Here is a 16,911-nt window from a genome sequence, read left to right on the forward strand (position 1 = left end):
GATATCATAGCAGCGAAGAAAAGGCGTTGAGAATTCTCTGCGGAAGTTGTCTTCTCTCAAGAGTGTAGGGGAAACTTGGAGAATTGTTTTTTTTCTTCGAGTATTCAAAAACAAGTCATTTTGTTTCCTTGAAAGAAGGTTGCCGATAACAAAACGCCTCCGATACCAGACAAATGGCAAAAAATGGAGTTTGAAGAGGATGATGAAGTCGCGGTTGTATAGATCGAAGATTCAAAAGATACCGTAGAGGTATAGTGCTCGAGAGACTGAAAAGTAAATCTATTGCAATTTGGACCACTCCTAATTCACCAAATGAAAGGAAAAGACAAGTAGACGTTCAGTTGCTTGCTTGAATCTACTCATGAGTCAAAACCTGAATTCAGGAAAATGTAACCAGTGGAAAGGTTTCATCTCCACAAGTTCCTACCAGCAGTGAGAGAATGGATGCCAAAGGCATCTTGGACAAGGGCTTTAAGCCTATAAATATTGATCTGGTCGAGTTTAGTGAGAGAAGTTTTGTCTCAGGGGCTGCAGCAAGCTGCGGCAAACGTCCTTGAACTGTCCATCAGCTCTCTCATCAACCTCATTCCAAATTTATACCGGAGATATATCATCTTCTTGTCGCCTCATCCCTCTTTCCATCGCCCCCACTTCCCTCTCATCCCCATACTATCTCCCTTTCTCTTCCTTTCTATTCCTCCGCCCGCCCCCTATCAGCACCTACCTTCTCAACACTCTCACCCTCCATCCTACCACTTTTTTTTCAACCTTCTCCCTTTTTACTTTTTCCTCTTCCGGCTTTCTTTCCTTTTTCTTTTTTCGTTTTTCTTCCCTTTTTAACTCTCTTTCTCTCTTTTCCCTTCTTCCTCTCCTCTTCCTTCTTCCTTTTCCCTGCTGGTAATGATGCCCGGCTGTAATTAATTCTCCTGTCGAAGAGCAACCCTTCCCCTCGTGGCCAAGGTCACCAAGCACTGAGTAAGAAAGCTCTCTTCCATCTTTCCACTTCCCATTCTTATATACCAGCAAGGCCGTAAGCCAATTGTTAAGAATGATGTCCAGCTTTTGGATTCAACGTCGCTGCGCAGGATGGCATGCATGTTCTATTGTCCTCTCAAATTATGGTCATCTCACACACCGAAACGATGGCGAACCTTTCATTCGGGTCGTCAGACTCTTGACTCATGACCAGGCAGCCTTCCTGAAACAATCTATGTTTTCATCGCAAGTTTAGTTGCATGGCATCGTTATTCCGTGCGATATACACAAAACCTGTAGTTGAAAATCTTCAACATGGTCGCTTTCGCAACTCCTCAGCTGACCCATCGGAGCATATATCTGAAAGAAGAAGCCTGTGATCATTACATACCAGAGAGAAACTCCTGCGTATTTCTCTTGTCATCAACTGCATCCTCGTCAGGCTCAGCTGTAACCGACTCATCTCGTTCCTTGCGAGTCTGGGGTGATTGTGCTTTCTCGGTTAATCCGTATTGTTTGCCCGGACTCAGTCAACGGATCTAGCTTTTGATGGACAGTCCCTCGTTCTACATTTATCGGCGGCGTTTACCTCCACCTCAATCCTTTTCGAGTTCATTCCATCTGCACCGACATCTATATACTCATTAACTGTCACAATCCGTTCTAGAGTTTAGTTTCCGATGGCTGTAACGTGCACTGTCAAGAGAATGACATCCAAACCTTCAACCTTTCAGCTCGATTATTTTCAACTCGGTTTTCTTCCTGTTACTCAAAGCTGATGCAGAGCTGTGACAGTCTTTGTATCTATAGCACAAGTCTCCTGTTCCGGTATGAAGGTATACTCAGTATTGGATGTCTCCCAAAAGCTGAGGCCATAGAAAAATATGTAGTCACTAGCGGTTCGTTGAACAATATGCTGGTAGGTTCTCCTAGGTTGGTGTATGTGAGAGATGAACTGCTCTGATGCGGACTAGTTGTACCCTATCTCGACCAAAATCTTGCGCTCGATCCAGTTTGGCTGATATAATTCTACCATCCGGCCCTGACTGTGCGCATATTTCTTTCGAAAGATCTATTCGGAGTGCGCGTCAAGCGTCATATTCAGCAATGATCTCTCAGCATCGAAAATTGAGATGTCGAGAGCACGAGTGTGAGAATTTAATCGTCATAACGTCAGGTACAGCTCTCGAGCTCGTCTCGTTGGCTCGTTGTTTCTCTTGGGCGAATTGATGAATGTGCTTTTATATCAACCATCTGCTCGGTTTTGTGGTTATGCAAACAGTGAATAGAAGCGGAGTTGGACCATTGAATCAACCACACAAAGGTGAAGCTTTTCAAGGTAGCGCGGCTTGGTTTAGAAAGCATAGTGTGGCCATAGTATCGTGAAAGCCGATCTCAAACATTCTCGTTACAAAGAGCAAAATCATTTCCATTTCATATTGAGCAAGTGTAACTGTTTGAGTAACGTATCAAGTGTAAAAAACATGTGTATATCAATTATACACATAGAAAACTACCATAAAGCCGTTGCAGGCTTCACAATCGCGCCCTCACTACGAACCTCCTCCCAGACCAAATTGAAGTTGCTAACTGCGTTTTGATACGCAGCAACCGCCCGCGCCTGCACTCTCACTGCTTGCAAAGCTTCCCACGCCACCATTTCTACGTTTCTGCTCGCAGAAAAACTACATGAACCTTAGAATTCTGAACCACGTGTCAAATTTCGAGACAAAAGGGCAACTTACTTGACTTTGACAGGGGGAAGAATTGTCGGTGAAGCTAGCTTGTCCGAAACATCTTGCGGAATGATAACTCTCTATCTATGGTTATTAACGATAGAATTGAAGTGAAGGATGTCAACTTACTCTTGGTAACGGTCTCTCCCGGTTCGGTCGCGATGGTAGTTCTTCGCACGGGGAATTTTGATGATGACGGTTGCGGATCTTTGGAGGAATTGTTAGCATTTGTCGCATAACGCAGTGTAAAATGTGAAATGTAATCGAAGGATGTCAGCATACAACCTCAAGTTGGATGTGTCAATTGATGGCTGTATCAATTGATGGATGATCTTGATGAAGCCAATTGAACTGATTGATGTTGATTGAATTGATGAACCATTCGAAGGAAGGATGGTAATATTTACAAAAGCTCTTCATTTCCTGGGGTGGCATTGAAGAAGAAGAATTGAGAATATTATCTAGGCATGGTGGGACTTCGCTAAGAATGAGCATTTTGAAGGAGGAAGGAACCAGGACATCAGGTGACTCTCACTATGTATGAATATATTGGTGGTGATGGTAGTGGTGGTTGCTCAATTTGGAAGCCACAAAGAGGAGCTAGGCATCACCATCACTTCACCTTCATATTTTCAGCATTTTTAGTCGTAATTATGCGACGAAGCCAAGTCAGAACTGATGACCCAAGAAGGGAACCCAGAGCCAAGGATACGAGTGATTATTTTGAACTCACAAGAGAACAAGACATGTGACACTAGCATTGAGGTGTAACAGGCTCTATGAAAAATACTTCATTACCTGCACATTTGTCTTTCTCAGTATCTCTCTCGAATCTCCAATGTCCTCGGCGGATTCTTGAAAATCTATCTTAAAATGACCTCCTCCATCTCTCTCGCTATCAGTCTCTAGCTACATCTTAATCTCAACGCCTTATTTCTTCAGTTTCATTTCGAACTCTAGCTAAACACTCCACCGACTATTCTCATATCACGACATTATCTCACCTTCATGAAATCTGCTGACCCTGATTCGCTGATTCGATATATGGCACTATAGGTATGCGTGCTCTTCGCCTTCAACCCATCATACTTCGGAATACCTATACTAACACGCATTATAGAATCCAGATCGATCAATCGTGAACATTCGCAAATTCATTCGAAGAACTTTTGTACTTTCTAGAATCAGTGGAGAAGATATGCTTGACTCGACGAGTCTGACTTCAACGAAGACATCACTCAAAGCTTTGAAGCAGGATAAACTTCTTCATTGACAAACCAGCAAGGGTTTGAATGTCTAAAAGAAGTTAAAAATCCAAAAATATTTTAACGTTCTAATCAAATCTAATATCTCAAATCATTTGAATGTTATGTTTGAATTGGGGGATTTGACAATCTTTGTTATTGGGCTACAGTCCAGACTATTGGTCACTCTGTGACCACAAAACAATGATAAGTTGTTAGGACTTTCCTTTGCAGTAAGGCCGAATGTGCTTGAGCAACTTCATTCTAAAAGACGATATGTTCGATAGATACGGCAGGCTTTCTATGACACTATCAGCCAATGGATGAAGGAATACCAGTATCTTAAGGATAAGCACCTTATTTCGATCATCATCATCATCCACATCATCAATAATGATCACTGTTGCCTCAAATTCGCATGAAAGGCTTCAAAGTCGCTCTACGAACGGGCTACTCCATCTGGTTCTCGCAATTTCTTTCTGGAAACGATACTATGAAAGATAGTACAGCTAGCAGTGAGCCCCTCAATAGCCGCCCCGATGCTGAGATCGAGATAGTTGGTACAATTCAACCAAATCCAATATCGCGCTCTCTACCCGAAGGTTCTACTGTTACAGTCCGAGTCGACATGACGCTTCGGAACTCTGACTCTCCACTGTCGTTCGACGCAACACGTAGCTTCATCGCCCAGAACCAGAAAGTTTCAAGCGGATTCCACATCTACCATACGGATGACGGAACAGGAAGCCTCCCCCGAATACATATCAACGCCCCGATGGTTGACGTCAACGTAGATGAAGATCTGATGACTCTCTATCCCGACCTCACTGTTTCCGTTGATGTTACAACCAAAGTCTACACTAAGAAAGCTCATGACGGTCAAATGCAACAATATTTCTTCCGCGGCAAATTGTCTACCATGGAATTTGGGGATAAGCATGTGATATTTCTTGGTGCTGGACGTCAGCCAATGGTGTGGCTATATTGGGATACCAAGGAAGATATTATCGAGAAATATGTGAAGAACAATGGCCATGCTGGTCACACTGGAAATTGCAGTAGAAGTTTCCGCTGCCGCGGTTATGGACTGTCCCACCAGCCAGTGCTCCGTCTGGTCACACCTATTGCATTCTCAGTAGTGGAATAATCAGTTGTGAGAGTTTGGATTGACTAAAAATGGCAAGAACTTGAGCTCAGGTTGGACCACAAAGAACTACGTGAAGCACTAACAACACATATGTACGGAGATTCTGACCAAAATAGTCAAAATCGCGTGCTTGGGATATTCGTGCACCTCAATTCATTATGTTTATTAGTCATGATATAAAATCAGGGGTTGATTCTATTTCCATTTGCTGTTTGAAGAATTTCATGAATATATATATATATCGAGGCGTCTGCGTTACCTGGACTCGAAGCAAGACAAATTATGAAGTCGTGCCATTGCGAAATTTCATTTGAAAAAGGACGGCAATGATCCATTTGGTCAGTTTTGTTATTTGAGTACTGAGGACGTTTGGACTTAATTCTAGGACAACAAAAGCTCCATGTACACATCGTATTCCGAGCTCACTCATTAGATGTCCACGGGTAGTTGCTGTGTCTGAGCCTCAGCGGGACGACCAAGAACCCAAAAATAAACACTCTTTTTCAATATCTGATATTATTTTAAACAATCATCGTACTCAGTCAAAAGTTGAATAAAGATATGGCATTATTTACGCTGCATTTTCTATTATTTGTACTTCTACATATGGATATCATTATAAATCCCTGAGACATAAGTGTCTTCGATGACCTTACTTGAGAGGTTGAGTGTGGTAACAAGTCGGCCATTTGAAAAGCCGACTATTACTGCTTTTTTCGCTCAAACATGAAGCTGAAATCCACCATCCAATCTTCTGGAGTGTTGAACCCCACAATTTCCTTCCGAGCATAAGTGCTTGAGAACAAGTCAGTCACCGAATACTATTCGAGTACCTCGACACGAAAATCATGCTATGGCTGTGCTGCCAACAAATGGGAAGCTGTGATTGTATAAGGGTTGAATCGAAACAAAGGCAACCCATGAAGTTTCCGCTATGATATCTTGAGTTGTGGGGAATCTGCTTATGCAATGACCCGTGCCACGTCTGTTCCACCACCTCCTCGGACTCTCAAGCAATAGTTGGATTAGGACGGCTTTCGAGAATGCGTAGTTCGAAGCTATTTTTACTTACAAGCTGTCAATGCATTAGTATCACAGGTACGACATTGAGAGATATCTAATGCGGAGATCTTCGCCCCCTCGAATTATATAAAGGACAAGAAAGCCAACCTTATTGCTCTACAACATACAACCAAATCACTACAAGACGAATCTCATCAAGCCATTCAACCACCTCATCATAAACAATTTTCAATCCAAATCTCTCATAACCGCAATCATGAGTCCTATTTCCCGAGTCGTCACCTTCACTCCTAAGCCGGAGAAGATCGAGGAAGTAAGTTTACTCTTTCCATCGAACCCCCAAATCGTCTTCTTACTATCCTCGAATATCTTCTTTCACACTCTCTAACATAACAATTTAACAGTCTCTCGCCGAAGGTGCTAAGTTCGCCAAAGTTGTTGAAGATGCCGAGCCAGGCTGCCTTATGTACAAAGTATCGAAGACCAAGCCTTTGTCAGGTGATGGCCCAGAGCAAATCGTTATGACTATGATGTAAGTAACTTGCCTGTCACACGTTCCCCCTTCTCCTTTCCTCTTCCATTTCATATATTCTGGATCTATGGGCTAACCAGATCTTGCAGATTCAAAGATGAGGCAGCTTTCAAAGCTCATGAGGAGAGTGCCCATGTCAAATCATACAAGGTTGATAGCAAGGCAGCTGAGTTTTTGATGGCACCACCTGAAGTTAGAGTTGTCACTCCTGCTGGAGGTTTCAGCAGAACTTAATTTGAGGGGTTTGAATGAGGGGTTTCAACTCTTTATCTGTATTGCATTGTTTAGATATCCAATGAAGCGAATATTGACAGCATCCATTTGATATTTCTGTGAATGATTATTCTTCAAGTGATTTTCTAGGTGAACCACCGACTCACTAGTTGGTTGTCAATCCAATTGTGACATGAAGCTCAACCACGACTTGAGATCTTGACTAATGGTAATTTGTGGTCGTTTTTGTTCCTACCACCAAACTGGGAATGATCTGAATATAGCCTCGATACCTAAAGGCAGGTAGATAACTACTTTCATCAGGACATGCATCGTTAGTCCGCTCCTGATGTCCAATTATCAGGAGTGCTTTGTTGAAAGACCACGTTGAAATGTGTCAACAATAGCTTGGAGGAAGGACCTGAATCCAAGATGGTTACATCGGGTAACAGTCATGAACATAGAAAGTTTAGTTCTCATAGTAAAAGAAGGTAAGCAGCTAGCTACACTTCTCCAATGACATACAAACAGATTTCAAACTAATAAGGGTGTCTGATAGTCCGAACTGCAGTCCAACAATCAAAAACTTTAGAACATCCAATCCCTTCTAAACATTGAAATCATTCGAGATGTTGAAATAGATTTGATTGCTGGATTGATTTGGAATGCTAATATGAGATTGATAATAGTATCTTCAGAATTGGTCCGCACTATTGGGAAAGCTATTATACCTAGGTAACTTCAGGTATCTCAGTTATGCTAGTGAATTGTAGGTAGGAGAATTAAAAGAAGATAATATGGGGAGAAGTGATTTGGTTATCGGGGTGGAATTAGCATCTAGCTCCACACACACCTAGGTGATACCCCGCCCCTGCTATCAAGAACATTCCTTATCAGCACCGTGCGATGATGTTCATCTCATGAATTAAATACACAACATTGAAATATCTCATCACAAAATGGAAAAGCGTCGGTCTTTTAGGTCCCCGGAGAATTGGCTTCAGTCATCCAAGAGACACGTCTACGCCTTTACTGCATTCGTTATACTTATCTTCGTCGTACAACTTTTACCAAATTTCGTGGTAAGTGTCCGCCACAAGCCTCGAAGATTAGATTCAATGTTAACTCAAAGCAAATAGTCTTGGCAATTGGCACCATTGATGCTTGGAGATATTGGTTTGTCCAGATATGAGGAATTTCAGAGATGCTCTGTAAATACATTTCTTGAGACCGGGTTGCCATGGCTAGAAACTGCTTCACCTATTGTGCTCTCAGAATTCGTCCAGCGGAGAGATAATCTAGCTGTCGCTCTTGATAGTGATGGAATAGATGCATTTATCGTTGAACCAGGATATACCTTTCAGTATTATGCCAACGTCAGTCAAAAAGCCTGGGAAGTTTGGGAGCCTGAAGAGCGACCATTTCTCATGATCATTGCACCTCATTATGATACAAGTTTGAGGAGAGTTGTTGCAAAGACATCATTTTTGGCACCACATTTCGAGGAAGGGAGGGTAAGAATGCTCGGTATGCCATTCGAAGAGGACCTGTACATCGTTACTTGGGAGGAACACTGGGATTCTTTTTTGACGCTTTTGAAAAATTGGCATACTGTCGTCGGTAAGAAAGATGTAGGGTCTGCTCAAGTTCCAAAGGTGATGGTCGACGAAGAAATGAGAGACTTCATCCAGAGAGGACTTGGAGAAAATGGCTTCGAAGTGGTGGGACTTGCTGGCAGTGTGAAACGAGTGAAGCAAACGAAAACAGTTGGCGAAGTAAATATACTCAGGGCGGTCAATACAGGAACTGTGGAAGCATTGCGGGCTATGAGGAAGTGTATGGTGCCGGGCTTGACTGAAAATGAGGTCATGGCTGGACTTGACAATACAATGCGAGCTGGTGGGATGGATCCATTCTTTGATATCGTACTTTTTGGTAAGTCAATCATTGATTCTCTCAAGTTCTTTTGCACAATGGTCTTTGAGTATTTCCTCTCTTGCACCTACCTCTCTACTGTGTAGAACTCACTGGCTTGTGACGCACATCAATTTTGTGTACCTACTGATTATCTCACACTTCTCATTTGGGCGGAGTGGAGTATGAAGCATAACGGAGAATAGTATTGATCTTCTAATAGATGAGAATGCTGCAATGCCACATGGTGGACCAAATGGAAGTAAAGTTCTGGAAGAAGAGACCCTCGTGTTGATCGATGTTGGGTGAGCTCTAAGCACTTCACTCCTTGGATGTATCTAAGCTGATGTGATTTCTCAAAGTTCTCATCTATATGGATATTCTTCAGACATTTGCCGAACATTCTTTCCACCTTTTTTCTCGAAACCAAAAGATCTTTCGCTTCTTTCACCAATTGCCCAACACAAGATCGCAATTTGGGATGTAGTGTTCGAGGCACAAACTAAAGCTTTAGATGCATTGAAACCGAATTCATCATGCGCTTCTGTAGATATAGCGGCTCGAAATGTCATCGCAGATGCCGGCTACGAGAAAGCGTTTACACATCGCGTTGGCCATGGAATTGGTATCAAGGCGCATGAGAGTCCTTATTTGAACAAGGGGAATGTAGGAGAATTCCTAGATTTAGGGATGGCGTTCACATTAGAGCCTGGAATATACCTTGAAGAGAAGTTCGGCGTGAGGCATGAAGACGTTTTTGTCGTGCGAGAGAATGGTGAAGCAGATATTCTTACGGGTTCCAGGGCGAAAGGCCCATGGGATCCATGATGCAGTGTGGATGGTCTTGTAATTGAAACATGAGCATTTATCCGAAGCCCGAAGGACGTTGCAGCAATACACTACAGGGTCAATATCGACCAAACCAATCAGTAGCTTAACGTTTATAATTATTAACCAATGGAAATAATTCCATGTGACATTTCATGTTTTGTTGCACGTCGTAGGGCGAGAGGGCGAGAGGGCGAAGAAAAGGGCGAAGGGCGCGGAAAAGGGCGAAGGGCGCGAAAGCCCGAGGCGTCAGGGGGTAAAAGGGCGAGGGCCGACAACATTTTAGCAATTTATTGGCTAGCTAGATTGCTAGAGGAAAGAGAGAGACCCGTGTTATTCTCATAATTACCTATCTCATCTACTTTGTTTGTATTGATATTGAAGAGCTTGGATGGCATTCTGGTGTAAAAGGTTTCCTGCGTTTGGAATTAGAATTCAGGTTGACAAAAAAGCATCAACCCAAAAATTATGGGGCGCGACTAATAAGCTTCATTTTAACTACATTCGGGCAAAATTTCCATCGCTTCCTTATCTCAGATCAACGACGACCCCTTCATTCAACATTCGCCATTTTTGCTGCATGAGAATGCATCAGCTACGGGAGCTAAAAACAACCAGCCGGTTAAGCTCTTAAAGTTTCTGACACAAAGATACCGACGATGCACGCTCCATCTACAGATAGTGATATCCCCAAACAATCTCTAGAGCGATAGCTAAGACATGTCGATACCTATCAAAAATACAACCTGAATTCGAATCCGAAATCCGCCCGTATGCCTTTCTTGTCGTGCCCGAGCTCCAAATGTACCCCTCCTTAGATCTCAGAAAGGCATATCATACCCCGCGCATTTCCTATTTCAGCAATACAGTCCATGGAATACATTGAGAATACCTCATATGGCAAATGTTCTTGCTACAGTGGGATGGCCCAACAACTTGGTGGTTTTGCATCATCGGGAGCTAATAGCAGAGATGGATATATAAGATGAAGGCACCATGGACGAAGAAAGCGATTCTTTCCAGTTCGACACACTCTTCTTATCATCTGCAGAAATACAAGACATACCTTACAATAACTTCATGTTCACGAATCAACTCTCTTCAAGAACTTTGCAAGTTACTGTGAGAAGATAAGAACTCAAGGTATGAATACGGCCATGATCCTTTCCAATATTCCCATTTCCTCAATCACCAAATATCACCTCTATAACATCTTACTATCTCATCCACGCTTCACCCTCATCGCCCTCTTTATCCATTCATCAAGACTAACAATGGGTTCTATAATCAGTAAAGCTAAATCATCTAAATCCTCATCAAAAACTGAAAAGATGTCTTCTCTTCCATTCAAATACCACGCCAATGCTCAAACCGAGTTCAAGCCTCCTCTCATTGCTAACGAGAATGCATTCCTCGGTGATGTGGCAGTATCTACCGATGAAGCTGCACCACTATCAGCTGGCTTCTACAGATTAGAAAAGGGCACACCATTGATCTACGAATACACATATCATGAGATGAAGATTATCGTTGATGGAGAGTTTGATATTAGCGATGAAACTGGACAGAAGGTTCATGCCACCAAGGGCGATGTTTTCTACTGTAAGTTGCCCAGAAATACTTTGGAAGCTTATAGTCTAACTTGGATTAGTTCCAAAGGGAAGTAAGATTACTTTCACTACAGAAACTTTCGGGTTGGGATTCTTCGTTGGACAGAGAAAGGTATGCTTCAATAAAGCTTCACGTACTTGAACAGGACTAACTATTTGACAGACTGGAACTGCATAAGAGCGGAATATCAGTTAAATGGAATTGGATAATGGGATAATGAATTATGGAGTCTATCTGCTGTTTGTAAATACAACTAGCAATGTCATGAGTTATGATGCACTACTTGACGATCTCATCTGATACTACTTGTCCTTGATATATGATTTTTCTGGCTAGTGCCGAAGATTATCGAGCCCTATCACTTTCCGGATTGTTTCAGTGGTCGTGTTCTCATTAATTAAGTACTATGGCATTAATCATATCTCATCATATGTACGATTGTCCATCAGGTTCAAACACCTGCGTCATGCTGTTACCTCTTCGACCATTCCTCACGAATACCCCACCATCCAATTCCTTAATACTTATTCTCTCTCTTCTCCACGCCATATCTCCTTCCATCTCCCTTGCGCTTCTTCTGCCACTTCGTCTTCCACCCACCACAGGCGTAGCAGCCAACTCCCTAACACTCACTCTTCCTGTCCTCCCAGCAACTGCTCCTGCAATATCTAATTCCCTCAATTCCCCGTGATCATCATACATTTCATGGATCCCATCAGTTCTCGCAAATGGCTCCATCACTTCTGGAAGATTGCTGAAGAAGAAGTTCGTGGACTTTCGGCTGTTGGGGTAGTAGATTTGCTCTTTTGCGCTCGTCGGTATTTTCCTATCCAGATGAGAGTGAAGATTAGGAGGAGGAGGAAGACGAGTACTCCAAGTACAATGCCGATTAGTGCTTTGGGATCATACTTGGGAGGATTCTTGGGAGCTGGGGCGGTAGAATCGGAGGGGCTGGGGGATGAGATTCCGCTGGCGGTGGTGGTGATTGATACTATAACTCCTATGGTATTTGTTTGACCGAAAAAGGAGGTGACGAGGGAGCCAGATATAGTGAAGATAGATTCTCTTGGGGACGGTTCGCTTGAGGGTGTAGCATTTGATGATTGAGATTCGATGGCACCAGAAGAGACCGAGTTTGAAACAGACTTTGAAATCGAGTTCGAACCCGAGTTGGAACCGGAATCAGAGGCTGATGCTTTGCTAGCAGTGTTTGTGGCCGAACCTGATGCGGATGGGGTGGCAGACTCCCGATTTGATTGCACGTTCGATTGGCTTGCCGTTATTACAGCCGACGAGCTTTGTTCGGAAGTCGACGCAGGTCTTGGAGCGGTTGTGGTTGCTTCAAATAGAAAGACAGGCGGGCTTACATTCGCTTGGGATGCACAAGTCATATGTGTGTAAGTTTGATCTGCGCCGAAGAGGAGTAGACTTGAGACACAAAAGCTAGCGCTTTTCTGTTTTGCACTAAAGTTTTTGTCAGAGACTACACTCCAATATATCTAGCGATCCTAAGCGTACCAACTCAATGTGTTTACATCCGTACCTGTTAGCCCGCATCCTGTCGAACAAGGTCCAGCGTCGATGCAATAACCACCAAAGCCACAATCTGTGAGGGTCAACCCAGTTCTGCATAGGCCCCATAGCGTAGCAGTTGGATCAAAGGTACACTCCGAGCCACTGTTCGCAACCAGTGGCTGATTTGCGTTCCCATTCAGGAAACCACAAGTGGAAGTGGCGAATGCTGTCGTCTGTCGAGGTTGTAACCCGAGAACTGTGGGGGAGCCAGTTGAGATGATTGTTCGAGGAGTAATAATATGTGCGGCACCTGAACCTATGCAAATGAAGAAAAGTAGGAAATTCGAATCCATCTTCAGATAACGAATTACATACACTACCTAGTACCATGCTATGTCGTCCATTTCGGCCAGCGAACATTACGGAAAGTCCAAGCCGAAATCGAAATTATTGCAACGAGGGAACCCTCATAATATGATAATTAACATTTACGATAACGGCGGCTATTACTACCACATTAAAGATCAAAAAAGGAACCCGCAGTTCTGTAACACAGGTGGCGTTTTCTATAGGGCTAGAGGTGCTATTGTGGTACCGGCTAGCTGGGTGCTTGGCTAAATAGCTACCAACCGCCCAACAGTTGGGACTAATTATGCAGGTCCAACTTACAACTCACTACCTTCAGATGATAATTTGGAACTGGAGCTGGAGAGCCTCTAATCATTGGAATTTTCTCAGATTGCCGATCTACCCTTGAATTTACTGAACCAGAATTCTGAGGCCTGCAATCTATCACGATATTCTACATCTTATAAACATCATTTTCTTGACTATCGCTCATAACATGAGATCAATATCCCGACTCAACTATAGAGCAGCAAAACAACCATTTCCTCAATAGATTCCAGAAAAAGCAGCAGAGCTCGCTTTCCGTACTATGTTTGGGCTCCGAAGCCCATCAACACGTCTATCAACTTGACCACCATATATCTCAAAGATTTCACTCCTAGCTGTCGTGCCTGGTAACTCGCTGGCTGGCTCACGTTTCACGACTTTCGGGGTAGACGTGTGTCGTCTCTTCAAAAAGACGAGCACGATGATTGTAAGAAGAATGAGACTAAGGCCCCCGAGAGCCCCGCCAATGATCGCCCCTGCTAGCAAACTGCTTGATGGGTATGCTGTGCTAACTGGAGCTATACCGGTGTTGAAAGTTGCTGCTGGATCGTCGGTTATGGTTGATGATATGATAGCAGGTGTGGAAGTTGATACTTTAGGATTCGTGGCGAATGACGAAGAAGACACAGTTACTGTTCTTTCCAGAGTTGATATGCTTACCGCCGCTCGTGACGAGGAATATATAGTTTCTGGTAAGGGAGAAGTTATAGTGGGAACCGCCAGCCAAACAGCTGAGCCGGGAGCATTTGCGCACGTAATATGCGTATAGGTCTGGTAATTAGACACCAGAAATTCCGAAAAGCAGTAAGGCTGGCTATTTGAATAATTCAGTTTCATCCGATAGCTAGCGCAAGAGCAATACATACCAAGTGGTGGAAATCAATCCGGAAACCCCGCAACCAGCAGAACATGCTCCTTTATCAAAGCAGTACCCGTGGAGTCCACAATCAGCAACAGTAACAGCGTCTGAGCAGAAGCCCCATAAACTGTTCTGAGCGTCTTTGCCGCAAAAATATCCAGGTGATGCGGATCGAGGAAACATTGCGTTTCCATTTGCGTATCCACATGTCTCCCCAGGAGTGGTTGCTTGGCGTTTCTCCAGTATGATCGGCGCTTTGAGTGTAGTAGTACTTGGAATAGGTGATGGTAATACGACGAGCGAGGCATTGATACCATAAATCAGAGTCCAAAAAACCAGTGAAATCATCTTTGTCTATTAATCGCCAGAGAGTGCAATCAAAACCCAGAACTTAAGATACCCAACAAAAGAAAAAAGAAGGATAGGGATAAGCCCTGATTCTACAGACATGGACAGAATCTTCTCTTTCATGCGGGAGCCCGTTGATGTTACATTTGAAACGTCTTTCGATCACGTTCCGTGTAATGTAATGCTTACTTCCGTAGGAACAACGGATTGCTGACTCTGGGTAAGATACTTGAGCCTTCCGGAAGCGAATGTTCAAGTTAAGTGTAACAATTACCAATCTTGGAAAAATGAGATCGTCATGGTATTGTATTTTTTTATCTGCAGAAGCCGCATGAAACAGGAGTATGTTTTCACGATCTTGGTCGGAGAAAATCCTTAATTGAGTAATTATCTCCTGGCGCCTACGACTTAACTTTTTTTTCGGTTCCAATCTACCGGGACAATTTCGTCACAGAAACTCAGTTTAGGATGAGATTCATTGGTTAGTGGGCGCTGAGGATATGAATCACCATGGGATTCTAATCATAACCCTGCGTTGATTGCGCTTGAGAGCGACACAAATGGGTCTCAAGCTGTAGCCGCCATTTCATGCAATGCGTCAAAATTCCATCACGCACCCTACGCTCAGCGTCAATCGTCTTCAATACAGCTACAAATATCAGGCTGGATTTGTTGAAAATCTTGCGCTCTCATCTCCTGGTTGATACCACTAAAATGCTTCTCAAGCCGGCGCGATTTATTGTCGTAGCTGTTTTCTTAATTATCGTCCTCACACATTGCCTGATTGCATATCGATATTTCGTCCGATCGAGTGCCAGTCAACACTCAGATCGTATCCCTACGGTTCTTGAGATATTTCAACGGCTGCTATCGAAAGTTCAACCCAGTATCAAGTATTCTACTTCCTGAAACAGGAACGTTCACTCGGAGTAAAAAGATATCGCTTGAACCTGCGGCGCTGTGACGGCGGATCAAAGGGTGTATTCGTAGAGGGGTATGCATTGGTAGAAAGGTATGTACTATAGTCCATCCGTGTATAAGAATACCGCCGATATTGTGCAACTGGCTCACCCGTGAACGCAGTAAATTTGGACCTCGTGGAAGAACCCAGGTGTCGATCTGATTATGATTCGGGTCTCGTTCAAAACCTACTGTAGCAGATTCTTTCATGGGTGAGATACAAATCTCTGTCTGTTCGTAGAGAACTCGTTCGGGATCATGTATCAGCAGTGTATTAAAAGAGCTGGAGAGATGTCTTGATCAGAGTGTCCAGTATTCCGGACTGCAGTCCAACAATGAAGATTGTTAAAATTCCCAAACCATTTAGAATATTCAAATCATCCAAGATTTCGAAATTGATTGGAACATTGAACTATTTTCAAATCTCTTATTGCTTTTAAATATTTAAATCCTTATATTGTTGAACTATAGTTCGGACTATCGGATACTCTGATCTTGACTAAAACGCCTACTATGTTTGGAAGATTGCTTGAGGCAGCATTTGTAGAAACAAATAAGGAGGACGCTCAGTTGAATTCTCTAAAGTCGTTGTTAGTTGGAAGCGGAAAGGGCCTGGTCTGTCTGTTCATGAGATATTACCGGTGTTAGAGAACAAACAAGAAACTCTTTATTTTTGGTGTTATAGCTGGAAGAAAGAACGAATGAATGAATGACAGTAGATGAGTTCATATTCTAAGAAGCTCAAATAGAGGAGGAGACTGCTAGAAGCTGATTGATTTACTTTGATTCTTCCTTTTGTGCTCAGGTTTTTGGATCACAAGCTTTGCATTTCTCTTACTGTTAGTTACCTATTAATCTTTGTTAAAAACTTTGAAAATGTGTTTCTCTTTGCTTCGGGTAGTAGTGAATTTAAAAATGTGAATCTTCACAGACATCCAACGTTAAAAGAGATGAAGGCTCCACTTCTTCGAGGAGTTTATGTGACTTGTTAACAATAGAGCCAAAGTTTCATTGCCCTGAAATAAGTAGAGATAGATAGATAGGAAGTGAGCTGGTAGAAGGGAGTTGTTATGGTGTCTACTAGAACTTTCCTCAACTTGTGCTTTGTTGTTTGACATCAGTGGGAAGTATGTTATCTGATTCAAGAGTCTCTGCTCTTAATGTGATTGTTAATGAATGCCCAATAACATTTCTTTGGATAATTTGAAGAGATTGACTACTCATCTAGATATTCTTTGAATGTTCTTGTCTAAATTTCGTCTTCATCGGTAATGTAATTTCCGAACACTTCGAACCAACTGTTGGTATTTGAACCTCATCTACCTATTGGT

The 16,911-nt window shown here is 42.9% G+C and overlaps 7 protein-coding genes across 7 annotated transcripts; 4 read left to right on the forward strand and 3 right to left on the reverse strand.

The window, feature by feature from the left end:
• Positions 1-2,488: 2,488 nt before the first annotated feature.
• On the reverse strand, positions 2,489-2,939 carry EAF02_006454 (uncharacterized protein; the record flags this gene model as incomplete). Its single annotated transcript, XM_038902502.1, has 3 exons — positions 2,489-2,660; positions 2,721-2,791; positions 2,841-2,939. The coding sequence occupies 3 exons, from the start codon at positions 2,937-2,939 to the stop codon at positions 2,489-2,491; spliced, it is 342 nt and encodes a 113-aa protein (XP_038757722.1).
• A 1,434-nt stretch (positions 2,940-4,373) lies between these two features.
• On the forward strand, positions 4,374-5,102 carry EAF02_006455 (uncharacterized protein; the record flags this gene model as incomplete). Its single annotated transcript, XM_038902503.1, has 1 exon — positions 4,374-5,102. The coding sequence occupies one exon, from the start codon at positions 4,374-4,376 to the stop codon at positions 5,100-5,102; it is 729 nt and encodes a 242-aa protein (XP_038757723.1).
• Positions 5,103-6,381: 1,279 nt separating this feature from the next.
• Positions 6,382-6,891, forward strand: EAF02_006456 (uncharacterized protein; the record flags this gene model as incomplete). Its single annotated transcript, XM_038902504.1, has 3 exons — positions 6,382-6,438; positions 6,530-6,657; positions 6,747-6,891. The coding sequence occupies 3 exons, from the start codon at positions 6,382-6,384 to the stop codon at positions 6,889-6,891; spliced, it is 330 nt and encodes a 109-aa protein (XP_038757724.1).
• A 900-nt stretch (positions 6,892-7,791) lies between these two features.
• Positions 7,792-9,935, forward strand: EAF02_006457 (uncharacterized protein). Its single transcript, XM_038902505.1, has 4 exons — positions 7,792-7,952; positions 8,010-8,805; positions 9,008-9,089; positions 9,147-9,935. Exons 1-4 carry the CDS (start codon positions 7,830-7,832, stop codon positions 9,610-9,612), a joined length of 1,467 nt encoding a protein of 488 aa, XP_038757725.1. The 5' UTR covers positions 7,792-7,829; the 3' UTR covers positions 9,613-9,935.
• Positions 9,936-10,886: 951 nt separating this feature from the next.
• EAF02_006458 (uncharacterized protein) lies at positions 10,887-11,400 on the forward strand (the record flags this gene model as incomplete). The annotated part of the gene is made up of 3 exons (XM_038902506.1): positions 10,887-11,214; positions 11,264-11,334; positions 11,386-11,400. 3 exons carry the CDS (start codon positions 10,887-10,889, stop codon positions 11,398-11,400), a joined length of 414 nt encoding a protein of 137 aa, XP_038757726.1.
• Positions 11,401-11,960: 560 nt separating this feature from the next.
• On the reverse strand, positions 11,961-13,091 carry EAF02_006459 (uncharacterized protein; the record flags this gene model as incomplete). The annotated part of the gene is made up of 2 exons (XM_038902507.1): positions 11,961-12,687; positions 12,742-13,091. 2 exons carry the CDS (start codon positions 13,089-13,091, stop codon positions 11,961-11,963), a joined length of 1,077 nt encoding a protein of 358 aa, XP_038757727.1.
• Positions 13,092-13,632: 541 nt separating this feature from the next.
• EAF02_006460 (uncharacterized protein) lies at positions 13,633-14,620 on the reverse strand (the record flags this gene model as incomplete). The annotated part of the gene is made up of 2 exons (XM_038902508.1): positions 13,633-14,227; positions 14,280-14,620. The coding sequence occupies 2 exons, from the start codon at positions 14,618-14,620 to the stop codon at positions 13,633-13,635; spliced, it is 936 nt and encodes a 311-aa protein (XP_038757728.1).
• Positions 14,621-16,911: the final 2,291 nt, after the last annotated feature.

Source organism: Botrytis sinoallii (assembly GCF_014898435.1).
Source record: "Botrytis sinoallii strain Bc 23 chromosome Unknown BSIN_010, whole genome shotgun sequence".
Lineage (NCBI taxonomy): Eukaryota > Fungi > Ascomycota > Leotiomycetes > Helotiales > Sclerotiniaceae > Botrytis > Botrytis sinoallii.

Coding starts and splice junctions, on each gene's coding strand:
- EAF02_006457 (XM_038902505.1), top strand. CDS start 7,830: ATGGAAAAGCGTCGGTCTTTTAGGTCCCCGGAGAATTGGCTTCAGTCA. Junction 8,806..9,007: donor CTTTGATATCGTACTTTTTG/GTAAGTCAATCA, acceptor ATCTTCTAATAG/ATGAGAATGCTGCAATGCCA. Junction 9,090..9,146: donor CTCGTGTTGATCGATGTTGG/GTGAGCTCTAAG, acceptor GATTTCTCAAAG/TTCTCATCTATATGGATATT.